At 56.3% G+C, this 18,839-nt stretch overlaps 1 protein-coding gene across 19 annotated transcripts in view; it reads left to right on the top strand.

Moving 5' to 3' along the window:
• Positions 1 to 18,839, top strand: part of CFAP46 (cilia and flagella associated protein 46) — a 96,728-nt gene that overhangs the window by 36,253 nt on the left and 41,636 nt on the right. For all 19 annotated transcript variants that reach the window (XR_010661576.1, XR_010661574.1, XR_010661575.1 and 16 more), the window contains exons 20-27: positions 462 to 611; positions 1,911 to 2,018; positions 3,139 to 3,305; positions 10,150 to 10,281; positions 10,606 to 10,768; positions 12,353 to 12,437; positions 15,430 to 15,568; positions 16,632 to 16,815. Coding sequence is in view for 14 of the 19 variants with exons in the window: in XM_065923596.1 (XP_065779668.1) it covers positions 462 to 611; positions 1,911 to 2,018; positions 3,139 to 3,305; positions 10,150 to 10,281; positions 10,606 to 10,768; positions 12,353 to 12,437; positions 15,430 to 15,568; positions 16,632 to 16,815 (1,128 nt within the window). In the remaining 5 variants the exon portion in view is untranslated. The remainder of the gene's footprint in view (positions 1 to 461; positions 612 to 1,910; positions 2,019 to 3,138; positions 3,306 to 10,149; positions 10,282 to 10,605; positions 10,769 to 12,352; positions 12,438 to 15,429; positions 15,569 to 16,631; positions 16,816 to 18,839) is intronic.

The following is an 18,839-nucleotide window of genomic DNA, read 5'->3' as shown; positions in this document are numbered from 1 at the left end:
ATGTTACACTTTAGGGGAAAAATGAAACCTCAGAAAACATGGAGCAAAATGGGGTGCATGGTTAGTGCCTGGCATGGTGGCTCCAGGGGCCAAGCCTGTGACAGGTGATGGGGTCCCACTGTCAGTGAAAGACAGGGAACCAAGGCCTTATTCATGCAGGCGGGACAGGGAGCTCAGTCCTGGCCGTGCAGCCCCCAGAACCAACATCAGCCACTGTGTCGAGGCCGGTGGGTACCTGTGGGGGGACCTGATGGCAACACCAGGGGCTGGGCTCACCGCAGGGTGAGGGCACGAGAGGACGCAGCCGCAGCCGCCGTGCCTCATCGCCTCAGGACTTGGCCTATTTGGACCACTTTGCCGGCTGGACCGAGAGCGAGGTCCACTTGTTTTTGCAGATGGGCTCTTGGCCCAGTTTCCCTGTTTGGATTCAGGTGTCGTGAACAAGAGCCCCTCCATTTCAGATCTGCGAGTTTGCCCTGAACCTGACCAACGGGATGGAGCCCGAGGAGGTGGTGCCCGTGAGTGCCCGGCAGCAGCTCATTGCCACGTGGGTGAAGGGCAAGCAGCTCCTGCAGCAGCAGATCGGGCCACGGCTGGGCACGGAGGAGCAGGTGCATCGGGCAGCCTGGGGGCGGGGCCGTGCTGGGGGCAGGGCGGGGCGGGGCCGTGCTGGGGCCGGGGCGGGGCCGTGCTGGAGGCGGGGCGGGGCGGGGCCGTGCTGGAGGCGGGGTGGGGCCGTGCTGGGAGGCTTCCCTGCAGGAGGCTCTGTCCTCGCTGTGGCTGCCACCCCTAGGGATGGGGCAGAAGGCCTCCTCGAGCTGCGTGGCCGCAGCCTCCCCTCCTTCCTCCAGCCGATGGCCGTGGTTCTAACTGTCCAGCAAGAGGGCTGGGCTTCTGGGGCACTGTTCACCCGCTGATACCTCACTTTGGCTTATCTGGAGGCGCCTCCAGGCCAGAGGAGGCGCCCCCTTGGCAGGGCCTTGCAGCCCCTGAGCCATGAGCAGAAGACCACGGGAGTGAGGGGTGGGGAGCAGCTGGGGACCCAGCAGACGGGGCTGGGACATGGATGGAGCCCACGGGAGGCTCCCTCGGCCTGGCTGGAGCCAGGACACACTGCTTTAGGTGGAAAGTGAGGCTGGTGAGAGTGTGGCCCTCAGGGAGGGGCGTCTGATCTCAGCAGGAGCAAGCGTGGATTGGAGCCGGTTCACGGGGGTGGCCCACCTGCACAGGGCTACCTCTGTGCCTGGCCAGTTGCCCTTCACATCTGGCCGGGTCAGTTAGCTGCCCAACCGCCTTAGGGCTACAGTGCCTGCTCCCGCTTATCTCATGAGATGATAACTTGGAGACAGGAAGGAAGGAAGGGAAGGGAAAGTTGCTCAGTCGTATCCCACTCTTTGTGACCCCAGGGACTATAAAGTCCATGGAATTCTCCAGGCCAGAATACTGGAGTGGGTAGCCTTTCCCTTCTCCAGGGGATCTTCCCAACCCAGAGATTGAACCCAGGTCTCCCACATTGCAGGCGGATTCTTTACCAGCTGAGCCACAAGGGGAGTCCTTGTGGCTTCCCTCATTGCCAAGTCTTTTGCTTCCCTCATAGATCAGTCGGTAAAGAATCCGCTTGCAATGCAGGAGACCCGGGTTTGATTCCTGGGTTGGGAAGATCCCCTGGAGAAGGAAATGGCAACCCACTCCAGTATTCTGGCCTGGAGAATCCTGTGGACAGAGGAGCCTGGCAGGCTCGGGGTCATAAGAGTTGGGCACAGCTTAGCGACTAAACCATCTTGGAAACAGACTTTCACGCTAACAGCTCCTGTTGTCGCTGAAAAACTGCTGTGTCTCAGGGCACATCCCCAGTATTCCAGGCTTTCCAGCGCTTGGGCCTCACGGGCCCTCTGACTTCCTCCCACCAGAGCACCAATGAAGACATCAGCTCCATGACCAGAGTTCTCGTCGCCCTGGAGATGTACTCCTGCAATGGGCTGGGCCTCATGGACTTCACTGTGCCCCCCTTAGCCCAGGTGGGTGTCCCCCCACCCTAGAGGTGCCACCTCCTCCCGCAGATGTGTCACCTCATATCCCACAGGTGTCCCCTCCCCCCCACAGGTGTCCCCTCCCCCACAGGTGTCCCCCCCCAGGTGTCCCCTCCCCCACAGCCCCCACAGGTGTCCCCTCCCCCCCAGGTGTCCCCTCCCCCCCAGGTGTCCCCTCCCCCACAGGTGTCCCCTCCCCCCCAGGTGTCCCCTCCCCCCCAGGTGTCCCCTCCCCCACAGGTGTCCCCTCCCCCCCAGGTGTCCCCTCCCCCACAGGTGTCCCCTCCCCTCACAGGTGTCCCCTCCCCCACAGGTGTCCCCTCCCCCACAGGTGTCCTCTCCCCCACAGGTGTCCCCTCCCCTCACAGTTGTCCACTCCCCCCACAGGTGTCCCCTCCCCCACAGGTGTCCCCTCCCCCACAGGTGTCCCCTCCCCCACAGGTGTCACCCCACCCCACAGGTGTCCCCTCCCCTCACAGGTGTCCCCTCCCCCCACAGGTGTCCCCTCCCCCACAGGGGTCCCCTCCCCCACAGGGGTCCCCTCCCCTCACAGCCCAGCTGTCACCTCCCCCGCAGGTGTCACCTCAGCCCCCCAGGTGTCGCCTCTCCCCACAGGTGTCACCGTCCTCTCCCCAGCCCAGGTCGGTGTCACTGGGGTCTGGTGGGCATAGCCAGGGGCTGTGCCCTGACCAGCCTACCGACTCCGGTTGGCTGTTTGCATCCTGTTGCTGAGACCAGGAACCGGGTAGAGGGCCTAGCCCTGCGGCCGGAGCCCCACCCATGTCTGAATCACAGCACGCTCCGCCTCCCAGCAGCGCCGAGGTTCCCGCAGGGCCTCCGAGTCTGGTTTCCTGAGGGCTGTGTCGGTGCTTCTCCGCACTCCGCCCAGGGCAGGGCCGCCCGTGTGGCAGGAAGGCAGTGTGGACACTGGGACGTTTGTCCCTGACCTGCCAACCCACCCGGGCTTGGCCGAGGTTGGCAGCTAGTGCTTCGCCCTCATGGGTGGCTCAGCCAAGAGCAAGTGACCAGTGGACCTGGGGGCGGTCGGCCTGCGTGCCGGCAGCAGAGACGCCCCCACTCACAGACACCCCCTCCTCCACGCGGGCAGCTGGTGAAGATGGCCTCAGAGTGCAGCTGGTCCGACCTCCTGGTGGAGCTGCAGACCCTCATGCGGCTGACCCACTTCACCTACACGGCCCGGGACCACGAGGCCACCATGGCCTGCTCAGAGAAGGCCATCCAGATGGGCATCAAGTACCTTCGGACCTTCAATCCGTGAGTCACCCCGGGCCTCACCTGTGCCCCCATGGTGAGGCGCCTCCACCGGGGCTCACCCCCCACCAGACAGGCCCACAGCCGCCCCGCGCCTCCCAGCCCCGTGTCCGCCAGGGCGACACCTCCTCCGGGGGCCCTGGGAAGCCGTGCTCAGCCGCATCCTGGGGGCAGAGAGGTGGAAACAGTCTCGCAGCTCAACCCATGACGCCAGAGAGGAAGCTACGTTTAAAGTGGTTTTGGGCTGGTGACTTAAGAGGCCAAATAAATTCAGAAGTAATTAAATGGTGATTACAGGGAAAGGAAAATGTCCCCTGCCCCCAACCTGGCTCCTCTCTACCTGGGTGCTGCCCACAGCCTGCTCTCCAGGGCCCCCATGGCATCCGGACGCTCCCTCAAAGCCGGGTCTGTGGCCCGGTGCCCCAGGCTTCCTTCAGCTCTTAGGTAGTCAGGGCACTCAAGTCTTCTCTCTTTGCTATCATGAGCACTTCTGCTGTAAACAATGTAAGGGCCGGCTCTCTCCCGGGGAAGGCAGGCAGGGTCATTCAGGGAACAGCGGAGGAACTGCACTTAGGGAAATGCAAGCTTTGGTGGATGACAGGAAATCCAGAAAAGAAGGAGGGGAGCTTACTTTGATATTGAAAAGGGGGTGTCAGGAGGGCCTGCAGTGACCGGAGTCATTGGAGGAGCTGGGGGTCTGAAGTGAAGAAGGCTTCCTTTTGGCTGGCTCTGACCGTCTCTACTGGCTGGGCTTTCAGAGAGTGGGAGGGGTGGAGGCACTTTTTCTGCCTCCTTCTGGACAGTAAGTAGAGGCATCTGTCTGGGGCGTGTGGTGGGGCGCCCTCCCATCTGGGGCGTGTGGTGGGGGCGCCCTCCCTCTGGGGGTCTGGGGCGTGTGGTGGGGCGCCCTCCCTCTGGGGGTCTGGGGCGTGTGGTGGGGCGCCCTCCCTCTGGGGGTCTGGGGCGTGTGGTGGGGCGCCCTCCCTCTGGGGCGCATAGGCAGGGCGCCTTCCTGTCTGAGGACACCGAGGTGCCTGGCCGGCATGGGACCTCCCCCACAGGCCTGGCCCAACTCAGCTGTGCTTGAGGCCTCTGTGATTCATTCCACATATTATATGATGATCTGAATGAACATTAAAAAAGTAAATAACTTCTAATATCTTGAGAAGATGTAGCATTTAAAAATTAAAATGTAGTATTGTGGAAAAGGAATAAGGAGCAAAAGGAAAAGGATTAAAGACCTCTTGAAAATTAGAAAGGTAATTTCTGAAGTTGAAAATAAAGTCAATGAAGAACTGGAAGATGAAGTGTGAGGAAATCTCTCAGAAAATACATGGAGAAGGACAGACAGAAAACATGAGAGAAAAGCCAGAGGAAGTATGGGAACCATGCTGGAGATCCAAGACCCAACTATTGGAATTACAGGATGAGGGAGGAAAGAGCTCTTAAGAAAGGAGTTTAGAAAAGAGTGGCGCAGGGGAGTTCTCCGAGCAGGGGACGTCCTCTCACGACTGACTCTCTAGCCCTTTGACCAGTGAGAAGAGTGAAGGGATGTGATAGTCAGGTCATAAGGCTATCCTATAGCTTTTAGAAGGAAGCGATCTTCAAAGAAGTAGGAAATAGAAATGCAACAGTCTTCTCAGGAATCATCAGTTGAAGCTAAAAGAAAGTGGAGTGGTCTAAGTGGAAGTAGATTTCTACATGTAATTCTAACTCACCCAAACTTGCAGGCATCTGGATAGAGAAAGTTACTTTTAAACAGAAAACGTATTTGCCATACATCTGTTTCTAGAAAGTTACTTGAGGATACAATCTGGAAAAATGAGGGAGTAAACCGAAAAAAAGACGTCGGATGGTGCAAATAAGAGATTCAATCCAGAAAAGTTGCCCAGCTTTGCTGCTGGCTGAGGGCCACCTGAGCCAGGATGTAGGGGCAGGACCAGAGGAGGAAGAAGGGAGAAAAGGCAATTGGAAATGCCAGAAAACACGAAAGTGATAGACAGCTTGACTCTTCAGTGAAACACGTTGACATTATCCTGGTGTTTATTGATATTTCTGTGTTAGGACTAGCATTTTGACAAGGAAGATTTATCCATGGTTACCCAATAAAATGGAAGGGTTACCAGTTTTGACAGCACAAAACTGCAGTGAAAGCACAGGTAACATATTTCAGCGGCGGGAAGAGGGAGAGGACAGGGGTAAGACCCGCATCTGGGGAGCTGAGGAGTGGGCCGTCACTGGAGGGTCAACAGGGTACGCCGAGGTGCAGAGATAATAAATGGGGGAAATAAAGGAATGCCAGGGCCAGGAAAAGTGCAGAAGGATGGTCTGAGGAGGCCACACTCCGTGTTTGCCCTGGTGAGACTTCTGTCGGTTATGTGTAAAATTCACAAACGGGAAACCCAGAAGGAAGCCCCTTTTGGAGAGAAAAATGTATCCACTCGGAGACAGAGCCGAAGACTGGGGTCAGTTCTTCCTGGGAAGCAGACTGGGAGCTGGGTGGAAAGTTCTTAACCACATAGTGTGCCACCTCGATAAAAATTCAGAAGCTAATTTTAAAAGGAAGGAAAAGCTGGGTGAAGCGCCAGTGCCGCATCGTCTCCCGGGGTTGATGAGGCTGACGTCCCCGCTCGGCGCAGGCACAGCAGGGCTTGTTAAGGACCAGAGCGGCACCGGCCGGCCCACCTTGGTTTCATCAGTGGTTCTTAAATTGGGCTTTATTTTGAAACAGCAGCTCCTAGCCTAGTAAAAGAGGCTATAAAGATCAGTGTTTACATATGGTAACAGAGAAAGGGCAGGCGGTATGAGACAGTTTGATTTTCGCTTAGACCTCTGAGAACGCATTAGTAGACTACTGCTGCCCTCTAGCGGCGGCCGGTGGCACTGCACTCAGTGGGGTCGCCCTTCTCGGGGCTTGACCGCGGACTAGACCTTTCTCACCCACGCAGCACCGCTGTCTCAGGCCTGCAGCTGCGCGCTGGGAGCTGGAGAGGCAGAGGCCAGGGGTCTCTTCAGGGGTGCCACACTTCACGTGGTCCTGCTGGCCGCTCAAAGCCCTATGCCTGGCCCCAGTCAGCAAGACGCACAATCAGCTTCAGCCCTGTGGCATGTGCTGCAAGTGATTCACCTTAAAAAAAAACAAACATATATATATATATGCCCACACACACATACATATATACATACATATTTCAAATTTTTATGCTATTTTTCTATTTTGCAAGTTACATAAAGAAACTTAGAGTGGAATTGGTCACAGAGTAATTTTTATGATAGCATTTCACAACAATACTGCAAATAGTTTTCAGATCTTGGTGAAAAATAGTGCAGTTACTAGTCAACTAGTATTCTCACATGGACACATGACACACAGTGGATCTCATGGTTGCGCTCTTTGAGGCCCCATGGATGGCACCCCGCCAGGCTCCTTTGTCCGTGGGACTCTCCAGGAAAGAAGACTGGAGTGTGTTGCCTGCCCTCCTCCAGGGCAAGTGTGTGATTACCAGAATCAGTTTCATGTTTATACTATTAATGCAAAATATAAACTTCACATAGATCCCTAAAGTGAACCAACATAGGTTACCTTTCTACTTTGTTTAGCATTTTTATTTAACATAATCATCATCACTGTTGGGTCTTTATAACTTGATAAAATACATGAAACGTCTGTTTCAAGACACTGACCAGCAGATGGCCCAAGGCGGCACTTCCTACAGGAAGAGACCATCAGACGTGAACCCACACACAGCCTCTGCCTGGGGTTGGGGGACAGGGAGGTGGAGGAGCCCAGACAGAAGAAACGCTCGAGGGGGCCAGAGATCAAAGCGGGGGCCTGCTGGGGCAGCTGACCCCACAGGATGCGGGGCAAGTGGAGGTTCTTGGGGAGAGAAGGCGCGATGCATGCCTGGTAGAAGCAAGTGAACGAGATGAGGGAGTCCCTGTGACTCCCGGGAGTCGGGGCGCGCCCACTGAACCTCTCCTGTTCAGGAAGAGCAGGCCTTGGGGGCAGGGCCGTTAGGGCTCTGTGAGACCTGCCCTGAGAAGCCTCACCCACGTCTCAGTCGGACAAGGATGAGCCACAGGGAAACTCACTGGCTGCCGCTGCCAGAGTGAAACCCAGGCTCCCTTTAAAGGAGGCTGTCTCAGCCACGCTCTGAACAATACAGCCCCCATCCCCAGGGCCCAGCATAGCAGCAAAGGTTGCTAGACACATGGGAAAATGAGAAAACGTGTGGCCCAGGAGAAAAAGCAGTCAGCAGACTCAGACGTGACACAGGTGTTGGAGTTAGCAGATGATGCACTTAAAACAGTGATTATAAATGCAAGGAAGAAAGGACTTTGGTAGACAAATTAGTGTATAGGTGAGGAATTTCAACCAAGAAATGGGAACTATAATAAAGAACTAGGGAAAATTCTGGAAGTGACAAGTATGATCTCTGACATGGACACCTCACTGGGAAGGCCTGAACACCGGGCAGCAGACTGGAAACCGAAGCACAGGCGGAAAGGCCCGGAAAACAGGAGCAGCGCCTTCGGGGGAGGGGCTGCCGCAGCGCAAGTGCAGGTGGGCTTTGGAGGTCAGAGGCCAGAAAGCAAGGTGGAAGTTGTTTTGAATTAAAGATATCAACACAGAGGTCGAGGATTTTCATTTTTATCCAAGCAGGATAAACATATAAAAGATAGCGCACCTATATTTACTGTAGTCAAATTGCTGGACTACACACCCAAAGGTGACAGGAAAACCCTGGAAGGAAGGTGGAAGGGAAATAGACACATCACACACAGGGATGAGACCCACGCTCTCACTGGGAGCAATGCAGCCCATGTTAACTGGTGGAAAAGAAAAAGCCGGGTTGATCTAGAATTCTATGTACACCAAAAATAGTCTTCAGTAAATGAAGGCAAAATAAAGACATTTTAGACTAATTAAAACTAAGGGAATCCATCCCCAGGAGAGCCCGCTCGGAACAGCGTGCTCAGGAGGTTCTCCTGCCTGCAGGAGGGTGGTCCCCAGTGGGGACTCCGCTTGGGAAGCAGTGACAAACGCCGAAATGGTGGACGTGCGGCTGCGCGTGCGGTTCCTCCCCCTTCAGTTCCTTAAAGGCAGTCGACCGTGAACTGTGACAAGTCGCTTCAGTCGCGTCTGACTCTGTGCGACCCCGCGGACTGCAGCCCGCCAGGCGCCCCTGTCCGTGGGATTCTGCAGGCAAGAATGCTGGAGTGGGCTGCCGTTCCCTCCTCCAGGGCATCTTCCCGACCCAGCCATCAACCCCACATCTCATATCTCCTGCATCTCTTCACCCCTAGCACCACCTGGGAAGCCCTTAAAAGGCACATGCTGTTTTAAAACAAATACATGCTGTGCTATGAGATTGTCGACAAGTGTGGAAGTAAAGTCTGTGGCGGTGACCACACAGAGGGTGGGCTTGAGAGGCGCGCGTGTGGTGGTGTCCTGCGTCCGTGCAGTGACACGACGTCAGTTAACCAGAGTGATTGGTGAAGGGTGTACCCTGTGATCACTCGAGCGAGTACTCCAAACCCAGTAAAACAAACGCGTATGATGGAAAACCCAAGGGAGAAGATAAAGTTGGATACTAAGATACTCAATTAATCCAAAAGGGGGTGGAATGAAACAGAACATATGAGACAAAAGGCAAACAGCAAAGTGGAGATCGAACCTGACCGCACCAAGAACGGTGTTAAACGTGAGCAGACCAACACGCCAGGTACAATGCAGAGGTTATCCCACTGGCCACAAAAAGCAAGCCCCAACTGAGGTCATTTTCAAGAGAGACTCTCCAGATACAAAGACAGAGGAACAGTTTAAGGGGGCAGAGGATGGACTCTGCCAGCCTCGGGTGTAAGAGCACTGGTGGGGCTGTGGGAAGTGCGATCAGAGAAAAGGTTCAACCAGCAAGAAAATGTAAAATCTCAAGTGTGCACATACTTAACAGCAGAGCTTCAAAATTCAAAAATCAAAGAATTAGACACAGTCACAATTACAGCTGTAGATTTCAGCACTCCTCTCCAGCGGCGGACAGAACAAAAGAACACTCAGCAGATCACCCAGCTGTCCCTGACCGACTCTCCAAGACCCTGTCCTGGTCTTCATGTGTCCAGGACGCCAGGGCCCACTCGGGCGGGCTCTCCCCCACCTCCTGGGGGACGGAGCCAGCTTGCCATTCATCCCGAGAGTGGACTTGACCGGGCCCTGCCGACCCTGATCCCTGCAGGCCGAGGAGCAGCCCCCTTCTCCCCTGGACTCCTGATGGACAGGGTGGCCGAGCAGCTGGCGGCTCCTGCAGTCAGGTGCCTGCCTTCGGGGTGTCCCGGGCCGTGGGGCGGTGGGTCTCCCCAGGAACCAGTGATTTTCTCCTGGAGAGAGTCTGGTGTCCCCGGGCCAAGCTGCAGGAATGCACATCATGTGAGTGCACGAGCCGCCACTCGGCTGAGAGGAGAGTGCTCTGGCCCCTGGATGTTGCAGAGTCCGAACTGTAGGCTCTCAGTTCTCAGTGCAGAGCCACGGCCGCTGAAGCAGTCATGCTCTGCGGCACTGGGGCGGGGCCCCCTTGCTCCCGCAGGGCCGGACCTCGCCTGGGGCGGGGCTGCCTCCCATTTGCATTGCCAGCAAGACACCCTACAAAGTAGGCATTCAAACATCCGTGTATGATTGTCTCATGGTTCTGCGGGTTGGCTGGACTCAGGTTAGTTCTGGTTCGGGGATGTTCACAAGCTTACTCTGGACGCCCCCAGCACCCTCCCCACCAGGCGGCTCCTGGGGCCCTCCCCTTCGCAGCGCCTTCCTCCCGCGGAGCCTCCTGTGAGTCAGGCACTTGTCTGTCCCCAGGGTGGAGGTTCAGCTGCTGGCGGAGATGCTGAGCGTGGTGGCATGCACCCAGGGCAGGAGCATCATGGAGAACCTCAAAGGGCGGAAGCAGCTGCGCCTGGCGGCGGCCAAGGCCTTCATCGAGAGCGCCAGGTGCGCCTTGGCTCTCGAGGGCCACTCGCCGTGGGTGGAGATGTGGGCCCACGGTGCATGGCGCTTCGTGGGGACTGCCCTGAGGCCCACCCCTCCCCGGGGGCCCTGTGGCCAGGGTCATCTCCCGCCCCGTGCAGTGACCCCCAGTCCACCCCCAGGGTCCCGGGCAGCATGCGTGGCTGGACTGGGATGGGCCCAAGAAGCCGGGAGCGGAGGGTGGTGCGTGGTCGCAGCGTGACTGCCAGGGAGGAGCCCGTCCGGGCCCTGCAGAGCCGACCTGGGCCCCCACCGCCAGCGCCACTCCAGGCCAGGCCTTCCCCGCAGGTTCGCAGGCATCGCCGGGAGCAGCGCCCTGGTGATGCTGGCCGCCCGGCACCTCTGGAACACCTGGCTCCCGCTGCTGTCCTCCCCCGGCAGCCGGAAGAAGTGCAAGAGCGCCACCCAGAGGGTCATCGGCATCATCAACAAGACGGAGGCCAAGAAGCAGGTGCGGGGCCGCCCCTCGTCCCGCCGCCTCCTGGGGAGAGGCGGGCGCCGCGGAGCCGGGAGCGCGGGGAGCACGGCGGCCGCCTGGGGGCGGCTGAGGCCCAGCAGGCAGGCGGCGGCCCCACGGCCTCCGCCCCCTCACCGAGAGCTCCAGTGTGAGAGAGGAGCGGAGGCAGGCTGGGGGCCCGGGCGCAGCCTCCCAGCTGCCTGCTGCTCCTGCGGGGGTGGCGTGGCCCCGGGAAGCGCCCCTGACCGGAGGCCTCAGTGACCCGCACGGAGCAGCGCGCCGGCTGCGACTGTCTCATAGCTTTACTGCGTGGCCGGCTTCCCCCCACTCCTGGTGCTCTGGGAGATGGGGTGAAGTGTTTCTGGATTTTGCCAAGTGCCTTTTCTCCATCAGTTGCGATGACCGTTGGTTTTCTCCTGTTTTCCTGTGTTGACATGATGCATTCTTTATGTGGAACTAGCCTGTGTCCCTGGGGTAGAGCTCACTTGGTCATGGCGAAGAATGTTTTACCACATTGTTGGATTCAACTTGCAATTCGGCAGCGTATTTTGTTGAGAATTCCTGCCTCTATATTCATAAAGGATATTCATATATCATTTTCTTTTCTTGTGATGTCTTTATATGGATCCCCTGTCAAAGTAATGCTGGTCTCATAGAATGAGTTAAGAGCTATTCCTTCCTCTTCAGTTTTTTGAAGAATTGAGAAGGATCAGTGTGATTCTTTTTTAAATTGTTTGGTAGAATTCACCTTTGAAGGCATCTTCTCGAAGAATTTTCTTTATTGGGAGGTTTCTGATTACTGATTCAGACTTTACTGTTAGAAGTTTGTTGAAATTTTTTATTTCTTCTTCAGTCAGCTTAGGCGATTTGAGTGTTTGGAGGGATTTCTCCATTTCTTTTATGTTATCTAGTTTGTTGGAGTAGAGTTGCTAATTGATTGATAGTCTGTTGATATGGCAGCTCTTTTTATCACTCTAGGGTAGATACTGTTATTTCCACTTTCATTTCTGGTTTTAGTTATTTGTGTCATCTTTCTTTCTCTGTCAGTCTAGCTAAAGGTTTGTCCATTTTGTTGATCCTGCATTTTTTTCCTGTTATTTTCTGTGCTCTGTATTTAATAACTGCCCCCCAACTTTGGATTTAGCTCTTTTTTTCCACATTCTTCAAGGTGTAAAGTTAGATTGTTGGTTTGAGGTCTGTCTTCTTTCTCAATGCTGGCGTTTGCAGCAATGTCTTCCCCTGAGCCCTGCTTCTGTCGTGTCCTGTAAGTTTTCCTAACGTGCCCTTCACCCTGTTGATTCAAAGCTATAAAGCTGCCTCGGATGCTTCGTGGCACTAAAAGCCATAAGCCATGTTGAGGGGCTAGTCTGTGCGTATGTGTGTGTGCCTGTGTGTGCATTGGTTCTAAGTCAGTGAACCTCGAACTGCAAAAAAATGTGATTCCACTTCTTGGGACCTAGTATTTCAGAAATTTAGCTGTGATTTCCATAATTCGATATGGAGCCAAATGAAGAGCAAACTGATGAAATAGTAAGTTGCAGCTTTGACGTCTGTGTTGTTAATCTGTTTCTACTTCAGGAGAAAGGGGCAACACTGCTCTTGCACCAGTGGCCCACAGCCGACTTCCAAAGTGGAGGCATGACGGAAGGGAATTTCCTCCCAGGTTTGTAGGCTGGGGCGTGCCCACGCTTTTAGATGCTTTTAGAGTCTCTGTAGAGCTGGCAAAGTCACGGCCATGAACACAGGTAGTGCCAGTCCAGCGCTGAACACAGGGTGGGCGCGGGGCGGGCCCTTTGCAAACAACCAGGGACCCCCGCTGTGCTCACGGGGAAACCACCCCGGATGCCACTACCCTGGGTCTCCCGGGGAAACCACCCCGGATGCCGCTACCCTGGTTCTCCCAGGGAAACCACCCCGGATGCCGCTACCCTGGGTCTCCCGGGGAAACCACCCCGGATGCCGCTACCCTGGGTCTCCCAGGCAGCCCTGCGGTCTGCTCTCTGGGTTATTCTGGCAGGTGTGGAGATACATTTCTGAGGGAAAAAGTGATCTTAAAGCAGTAAATGCTTTATAATTTATTTCTAAGACAAGACGACTGTCTGCTAAAAAATAGAGTGGCCCATCCTTGTTCGTGTAGGGGCCGAGGTGTACACTGGGAAGACTGAACACGTGGATTCGAGCAGCAGCCGCTCCCTCACGCGCTGCAGGGTCTGTGAGCGAGAAACTCTGGTCTAAAATAGTGAACGTGAATGTGACTGTGTGTAGTTATTAAGCTGAGCGCTAGACCCAGCAGCTCAGACTGTTTGCTGGTGCGGCCGGGGGAGACGCGGACGGCGGCCCAGACCCTCAGGACCTGCGAGGAGCCGGGCTGCGGGGGAGCCTGCCCCGCCCCGCACACCCACGCCCCGGCAACACTGCTCCACGTGCTGAAATGTACATCAGATGGCTACAGTGTCAGCGGCTGTAAAAATTCAAATTATAGGGAAAATGAGAAACTAGAATTGAGCAGAGCAGCGTTTTGAGGAAAGATTACTTCCTAAAGTTTAGAGTGGTCAAAAAGGCATACTTACAGATACATGAAAATTTAAATGATGAGAGAATAGTGAGAAATGCAGGAAATGAAAAGTGAACACTGGAAAGGTATTTGCATCCAGTTTGGCAGCTAAATGGCACATTTCTGTGATGCCTGAGTAGTCAGCTTAGGCAATGCCGAGCTCATAGCAAATAGCCTTGCCTGTGAGGAGCCTTCTCGGCCCAGGCATGTGGTTCCACGTTGGGCTGGCTGAGGTGTGGGGAGAACCCTCACGGTTCCTGAGTGTCAGACATTGACCACTTTATCTGGTCATGAGCCTAAATCCACCTGCTCCTGTGGATTCCGTCCCAGCACTGACGGGAGGGGGTGGGGGAAGGGGCGCACAGGAGCCCTCAGGGCCTGGGGGCGGGAGTGGCTGCTGTCCTCTTAGCCGGCAGGCGGATGACATGCTGGCAGGATCCTGGGCATGTCCTCCCCTTTGCCATAGTGATTCGAACACAGGAAAGAGAGCTACATGGTCAGTGATGTAAAACAGGACAGCCTGAGCATCTGGGACCAGCTGTGGGGACTCTGCTTCAGCGGACAGTGGGGCTGAGGCCACTTTATTGCTTTATTGACTACACCAAAGCCTTTGACTGTGTGGATCACAACAAACTGTGGATGATTCTTAAAGAGATGGGAATACCAGGCCACCTGACCTGCCTCCTGAGAAATCTGTGTGCAGGTCAAGAAGCATCAATTAGAACCGGACATGGAATAACAGACTGGTACAAAATTGGGAAAGGAGTACATCAAGGTTGTATATTGTCACCCTGCTTATTTAACTTATATGCAGAGTACATCATGAGAAACGCTGGACTGGATGAAGCACAAGCTGGAATCAAGATTGCCAGGAGAAATAGCAATAACCTCAGATATGCAGATGACACCACCCTTATGGCAGAAAACAAAGAAGAACTAAAGAGCCTCTTGATGAAAGTGAAAGAGGAGAGTGAAAAAGTTGGCTTAAAGCTCAACATTTGGAAAACTAAGATCATTGGGGAAACAATGGAAATAGTGACTTCATTTTTGGGGACTCCGAAATCGCTAAAGATGGTGACTGCAGTCGTGACTGCAGTCGTGACTTCCAAAGACTGCTCTTTGGAAGAAAAGCTATGACCAACCTAGACAGCATATTAAAAAGCAGAGACATTACTTTGCCAACAAAGGTTTGTGTAGTCAAAGCTATGATTTTTCCAGTAGTCATGTGTGGATGTGAGAGTTGGACTATAAAGAAAGCTGAGCGCCGAAGAATTGGTGCTTTTGAACTGTGGTGTTGGAGAAGACTCTTGAGAGTCCCTCAGACTACAAGGAGATCCAACCAGTCCATCCTAAAGGAAATCAGTCCTGAGTGTTCATTGGAAGCACTGATGTTGAAACTGAAACTCCAATACTTTGGCCACTTAATTCGAAGAGCTGACTCACTGGAAAAAATGATGCTGGGGAAGACTGAAGGCAGGAGGAGAAGGGGGCGACAGAGGATGAGATGGTTGGACCGCATCACTGACTTGATGGACATGAGTTTGAACAAGCTCCAGGAGTTGGTGATGGACAGGGAGGCCTGGCGTGCTGCGGTTCATGGGGTCGCAGAGTTGGACACGACTGAGCAACTGAACTGAGTTGACTGACTGACTAAACCGACCGACTGACTGACTGACTGACCGAGGGCTGAGGCCCAGGCGGCACCGTGCTGCGTGGAGTGAGCGGTGCCCAAGATCTGGGTTCCGGCCTCCACCCCAGGCCTGCAGGGGTGAGGAAGCCTGGGGAGGCAGGGCGCCAGCAGGGCGCCTGGCGGAGGAGAGGGGTGGGGGAGGGGGGCAGGGGGCACCGTGAGGACCCCTGAGTATCGCCCCCAAAAGGACTGAGGTGTTCCCCCAAGGCTGACCCCGCGGGGCAGCCCTGCGCGTGTCTGAGGCTCTGAGGCAGGCGGCCTTGGCGGCCGTGTCCCCAGTGCTTCCTGGGGCTCCTGGTCCTGTAGATTCCTGGGTGGGGGCCACCTCAAGGTGATGGAACCCCAGTCCCAGGACCCTCACCCGGTACCCTGGTGTTCCCAGGCCCCCCTGAGCCCCGTCTCCCACCACAGGGACCGAGGACGACCTAACACTGCGGGCCGCGCTCTACGGGCTGCTCTTCCACAGCCATGCCGACCAGGAAGACTGGGAGGGCGGCCTCAAGGTGCTGGATGAGGCCATGCAGGTGCTGCCGCGGACGGCGCACCGCCTGTGAGTGCCCAGCCCCCAGGGGCCGCCCCCCCCCGCAGCCCTCCCCAGGGCACCCCCTCTGCAGCCCCCCAGGGGCCGCCCCCCCCCCCGCAGCCCTCCCCAGGGCACCCCCTCTGCAGCCCCCCAGGGGCCGCCCCCCCCCCCCGCAGCCCTCCCCAGGGCACCCCCTCTGCAGCCCCCCAGGGACTGCCCCCCCCGCAGCCCTCCCCAGGGTGCCCCCCAGCCCCCCAGGGAGCCCCCCACCCTGCAGCCCCCGGGATCCTCCCATCCTGCAGCCCCCCAGGGAGTCACCGCCCCCCTGCAGCCCTCCCCAGGGTGCCTCTCCCCCCGCCCCCCAGGGTGCCCCCTCTGCAGCCCCCGGGATCTTCCCATCCTGCAGCCCCCCAGGGAGTCACTCCCCCCCCCCCCGCAGCCCTCCCCAGGGTGCCTCCCCTGTAGCCCCCACTGCAGCCCTCCCCAGGGAGTCACCGCCCCCCCACAGCCCTCCCCAGGGTGCCCCCTCTGCAGCCCCCCAGGGAGCCCCCCCCCTGCAGCCCCCGGGATCCTCCCATCCTGCAGCCCCCCAGGGAGTCACCCCCCCCCCCCCGCAGCCCTCCCCAGGGTGCCCCCTCTGCAGCCCCCCAGGGAGCCTCCCATCCTGCAGCCCCCCAGGGAGTCACCCCCCCCCCGCAGCCCTCCCCAGGGTGCCCCCCGGCCCCCCAGGGAGCCCCCCACCCTGCAGCCCCCGGGATCCTCCCATCCTGCAGCCCCCCAGGGAGTCACCCCCCCTCCGCAGCCCTCCCCAGGGTGCCTCCCCCCCACCCCCGCAGCCCTCACTCTCCCCTTTCCTCTGGTGACTTTATTTCCCTCCTAAGAACTCAGCACAAGAAGAGAAGGGATTTAACACCCAACACACACAAGTGACAAATTAACAAGACACAACACGCCATCTCCAAGATAGTCAACTTTTGTTTTGTTTTCTCTTTGTGAGTGGGAAAATGGACAAGTACGTCCGTTTGGGTGCATTCTGTATGCTTGCGGCTTTTACTGTTCAGGCATTAATTTCTCTCTGACGTCTCTTTAGTCTGATCTTCAAACACATGGTCATCGTGAAGGCCAAGCTCGGCCAGAGCTTCCTGATGGAGATCCAGAAGTTCCGGGACCAGAGCGAGGAGTACCTGGCCCGCATGTGGCAGCGCCTGGCCCTCAACTCCAAGAGCGTGCACGGCGAACTGACCTGCTACCACAACGCCATCCAGGCCTTGCAGGTTGGCGGGGTGCAGCTGGGGGCCCGCGCTGGGGTGGGGAGGCGCCCGGTGCCTTGGGAGGAGAGTGGGGCAGGGGGCAGAGCCAGGCCTGAGACGCTGTCCGCCTGTCCGAGGGACGTGGTCCCTGCAAGGCTGCGGGGGGAGGGGCGGCCAGCGGGTCAGGGAGGACACAGGACTCTGCAGGGCTTGGGGTCCTTGGGGACAGCCCGCAACCCCAGAAGTCAAGACAGAGGTTCCTCTCGATGCACTTGGAGATCTGGGGGAGGGCAGGCACCTCGATTTGAGCACTCTCGGGTTGGGGTGTCCCCCGGGAAAGGGTCCAAGCACAGGCTCCTGTGGTCAAGCAGAGGCCTGGCTCCCCAACAATGGCCATGGGCGCCCTGCACCTCGCTCCTGAAGCCAGGCCAGGGGTCTCCAGGCCGGGTTGGGGGGTGCCGCTGGCCGAGCTTTTGGTAAATTCGCAGGGCTGTGCAGCCTCCGTCACAGTCCGTCTCAGAGCACTTCGGCACCCCAGCCCCAGGCTGCTTGGCTGCCTGTCCCTCCCGGCCTCCTCCGGCCCCAGGGAGCCGGGGTCACGCGGATGGGAGCAGGCAGGCAGGGGATCCGGCCGCCCTCCCGGGGCCTTGTCTTTGAGAAATGTCAGATCCTTTACAGATTTTTTAATTTGGTTGTCTGTCCACTTATTCAATTCAGTCCAGTTCAGTCGCTCAATCGTGTCCGACTCTTTGCGACCCCATGAACTGCAGCACGCCAGGCCTCCCTGTCCATCACCAACTCCCGGAGTTTACCCAAACTCATGTCCATTGAGTCGGTGACACCATCCAGCCATCTCATCCTCTGTCGTCCCCTTCTCCTCCTGCCTTCAATCTTTCCCAGCATCAGGGTCTTTTCAAATGAGTCAGCTCTTCGCATCAGGTGGCCAAAACATTGGAGTTTCAGCTTCAACTTCAGTCGTTCCAATGAACACCCAGGACTGATTTCCTTTAGGATGGACTGGTTGGATCTCCTTGCAATCCAAGGGACTCAAGAGTCTTCTCCAACACCACAGTTCAAAAGCACCAATTCTTCAGGGCTTAACTTTCTTTATAGTCCAACTCTCACATGCATACATGACTACTGGAAAACATAGGCCTTTGTTGGCAAAGTAATGTCTCTGCTTTTTAATATGCTGTCTAGGTTGGACATAACTTTCCTTCCAAGGAGTAAACGTCTTTTAATTTCATGGCTGCAATCACCATCTGCAGTGATTTTGCAGCCCCCCAAAATAAAGTCTTTCACTGTTTCCACTGTTTCCCCATCTATTTGCCACGAAGTGATGGGACCAGATGCCATGACCTTAGTTTTCTGAATGCTGAGTTTAAGCCAACTTTTTCACTCTCCTCTTTCACTTTCATCAAGAGGCTCTGTAGTTCTTTGTTTTCTGCCATAAGGGTGGTGTCATCCGCATATCTGAGGTATTGATATTTCTCCCGGCAATCTTGATTCCAGCTTGTGCTTCATCCAGCCCAGCGTTTACTTATTGTTGGGTTGTAGATATTTTTTGTGTGTTTTGGATACAAGCCCCTCATCAGATACATGATTTGTAAGTATTTTTTGTCATTCCGTAGGTTGTCTTTTCAGCTACTTCCTCATTTTTTTAACGATGTCATTTGTAGCACAAAAGTTTATAATATTGATGAAGTCCAGTTAGTCTAGTTTTCATGCTGCTGGAGCTTGTGCCTTTAGCTTTGTATCTGAGAAACCAGAGTTCAGCGCCATGAAGGTGTCTGCATTTCCTTCCAAGGGTGTCGTGGTTGTCAGGGTTGTCAGGTTTAAGTCCTTGCTGCGTCTGGAGTTCGGCCTTGAGTCTGGTGTGACGTGCAGGCCTGCTGTGTTCCTGGGTCTGTGGTTCCCAGTCTGCCCAGCCCCACTGTTGAAACGATGACCGTGCTCTCTTCCACGCCACTTGTCCCCGTCACCTGCCTTGCACAGCTCCTGTCAAAGCTACCAGTGGCCACAAACGCCACGGCCATCCTGCGGCCCCA

Source organism: Muntiacus reevesi, chromosome 2 (genome assembly GCF_963930625.1).
Source record: "Muntiacus reevesi chromosome 2, mMunRee1.1, whole genome shotgun sequence".
Lineage (NCBI taxonomy): Eukaryota > Metazoa > Chordata > Mammalia > Artiodactyla > Cervidae > Muntiacus > Muntiacus reevesi.
The sequence above is the reverse complement of the archived record's forward strand: the minus strand, read 5'-3'. Positions and strand labels throughout refer to the sequence as shown.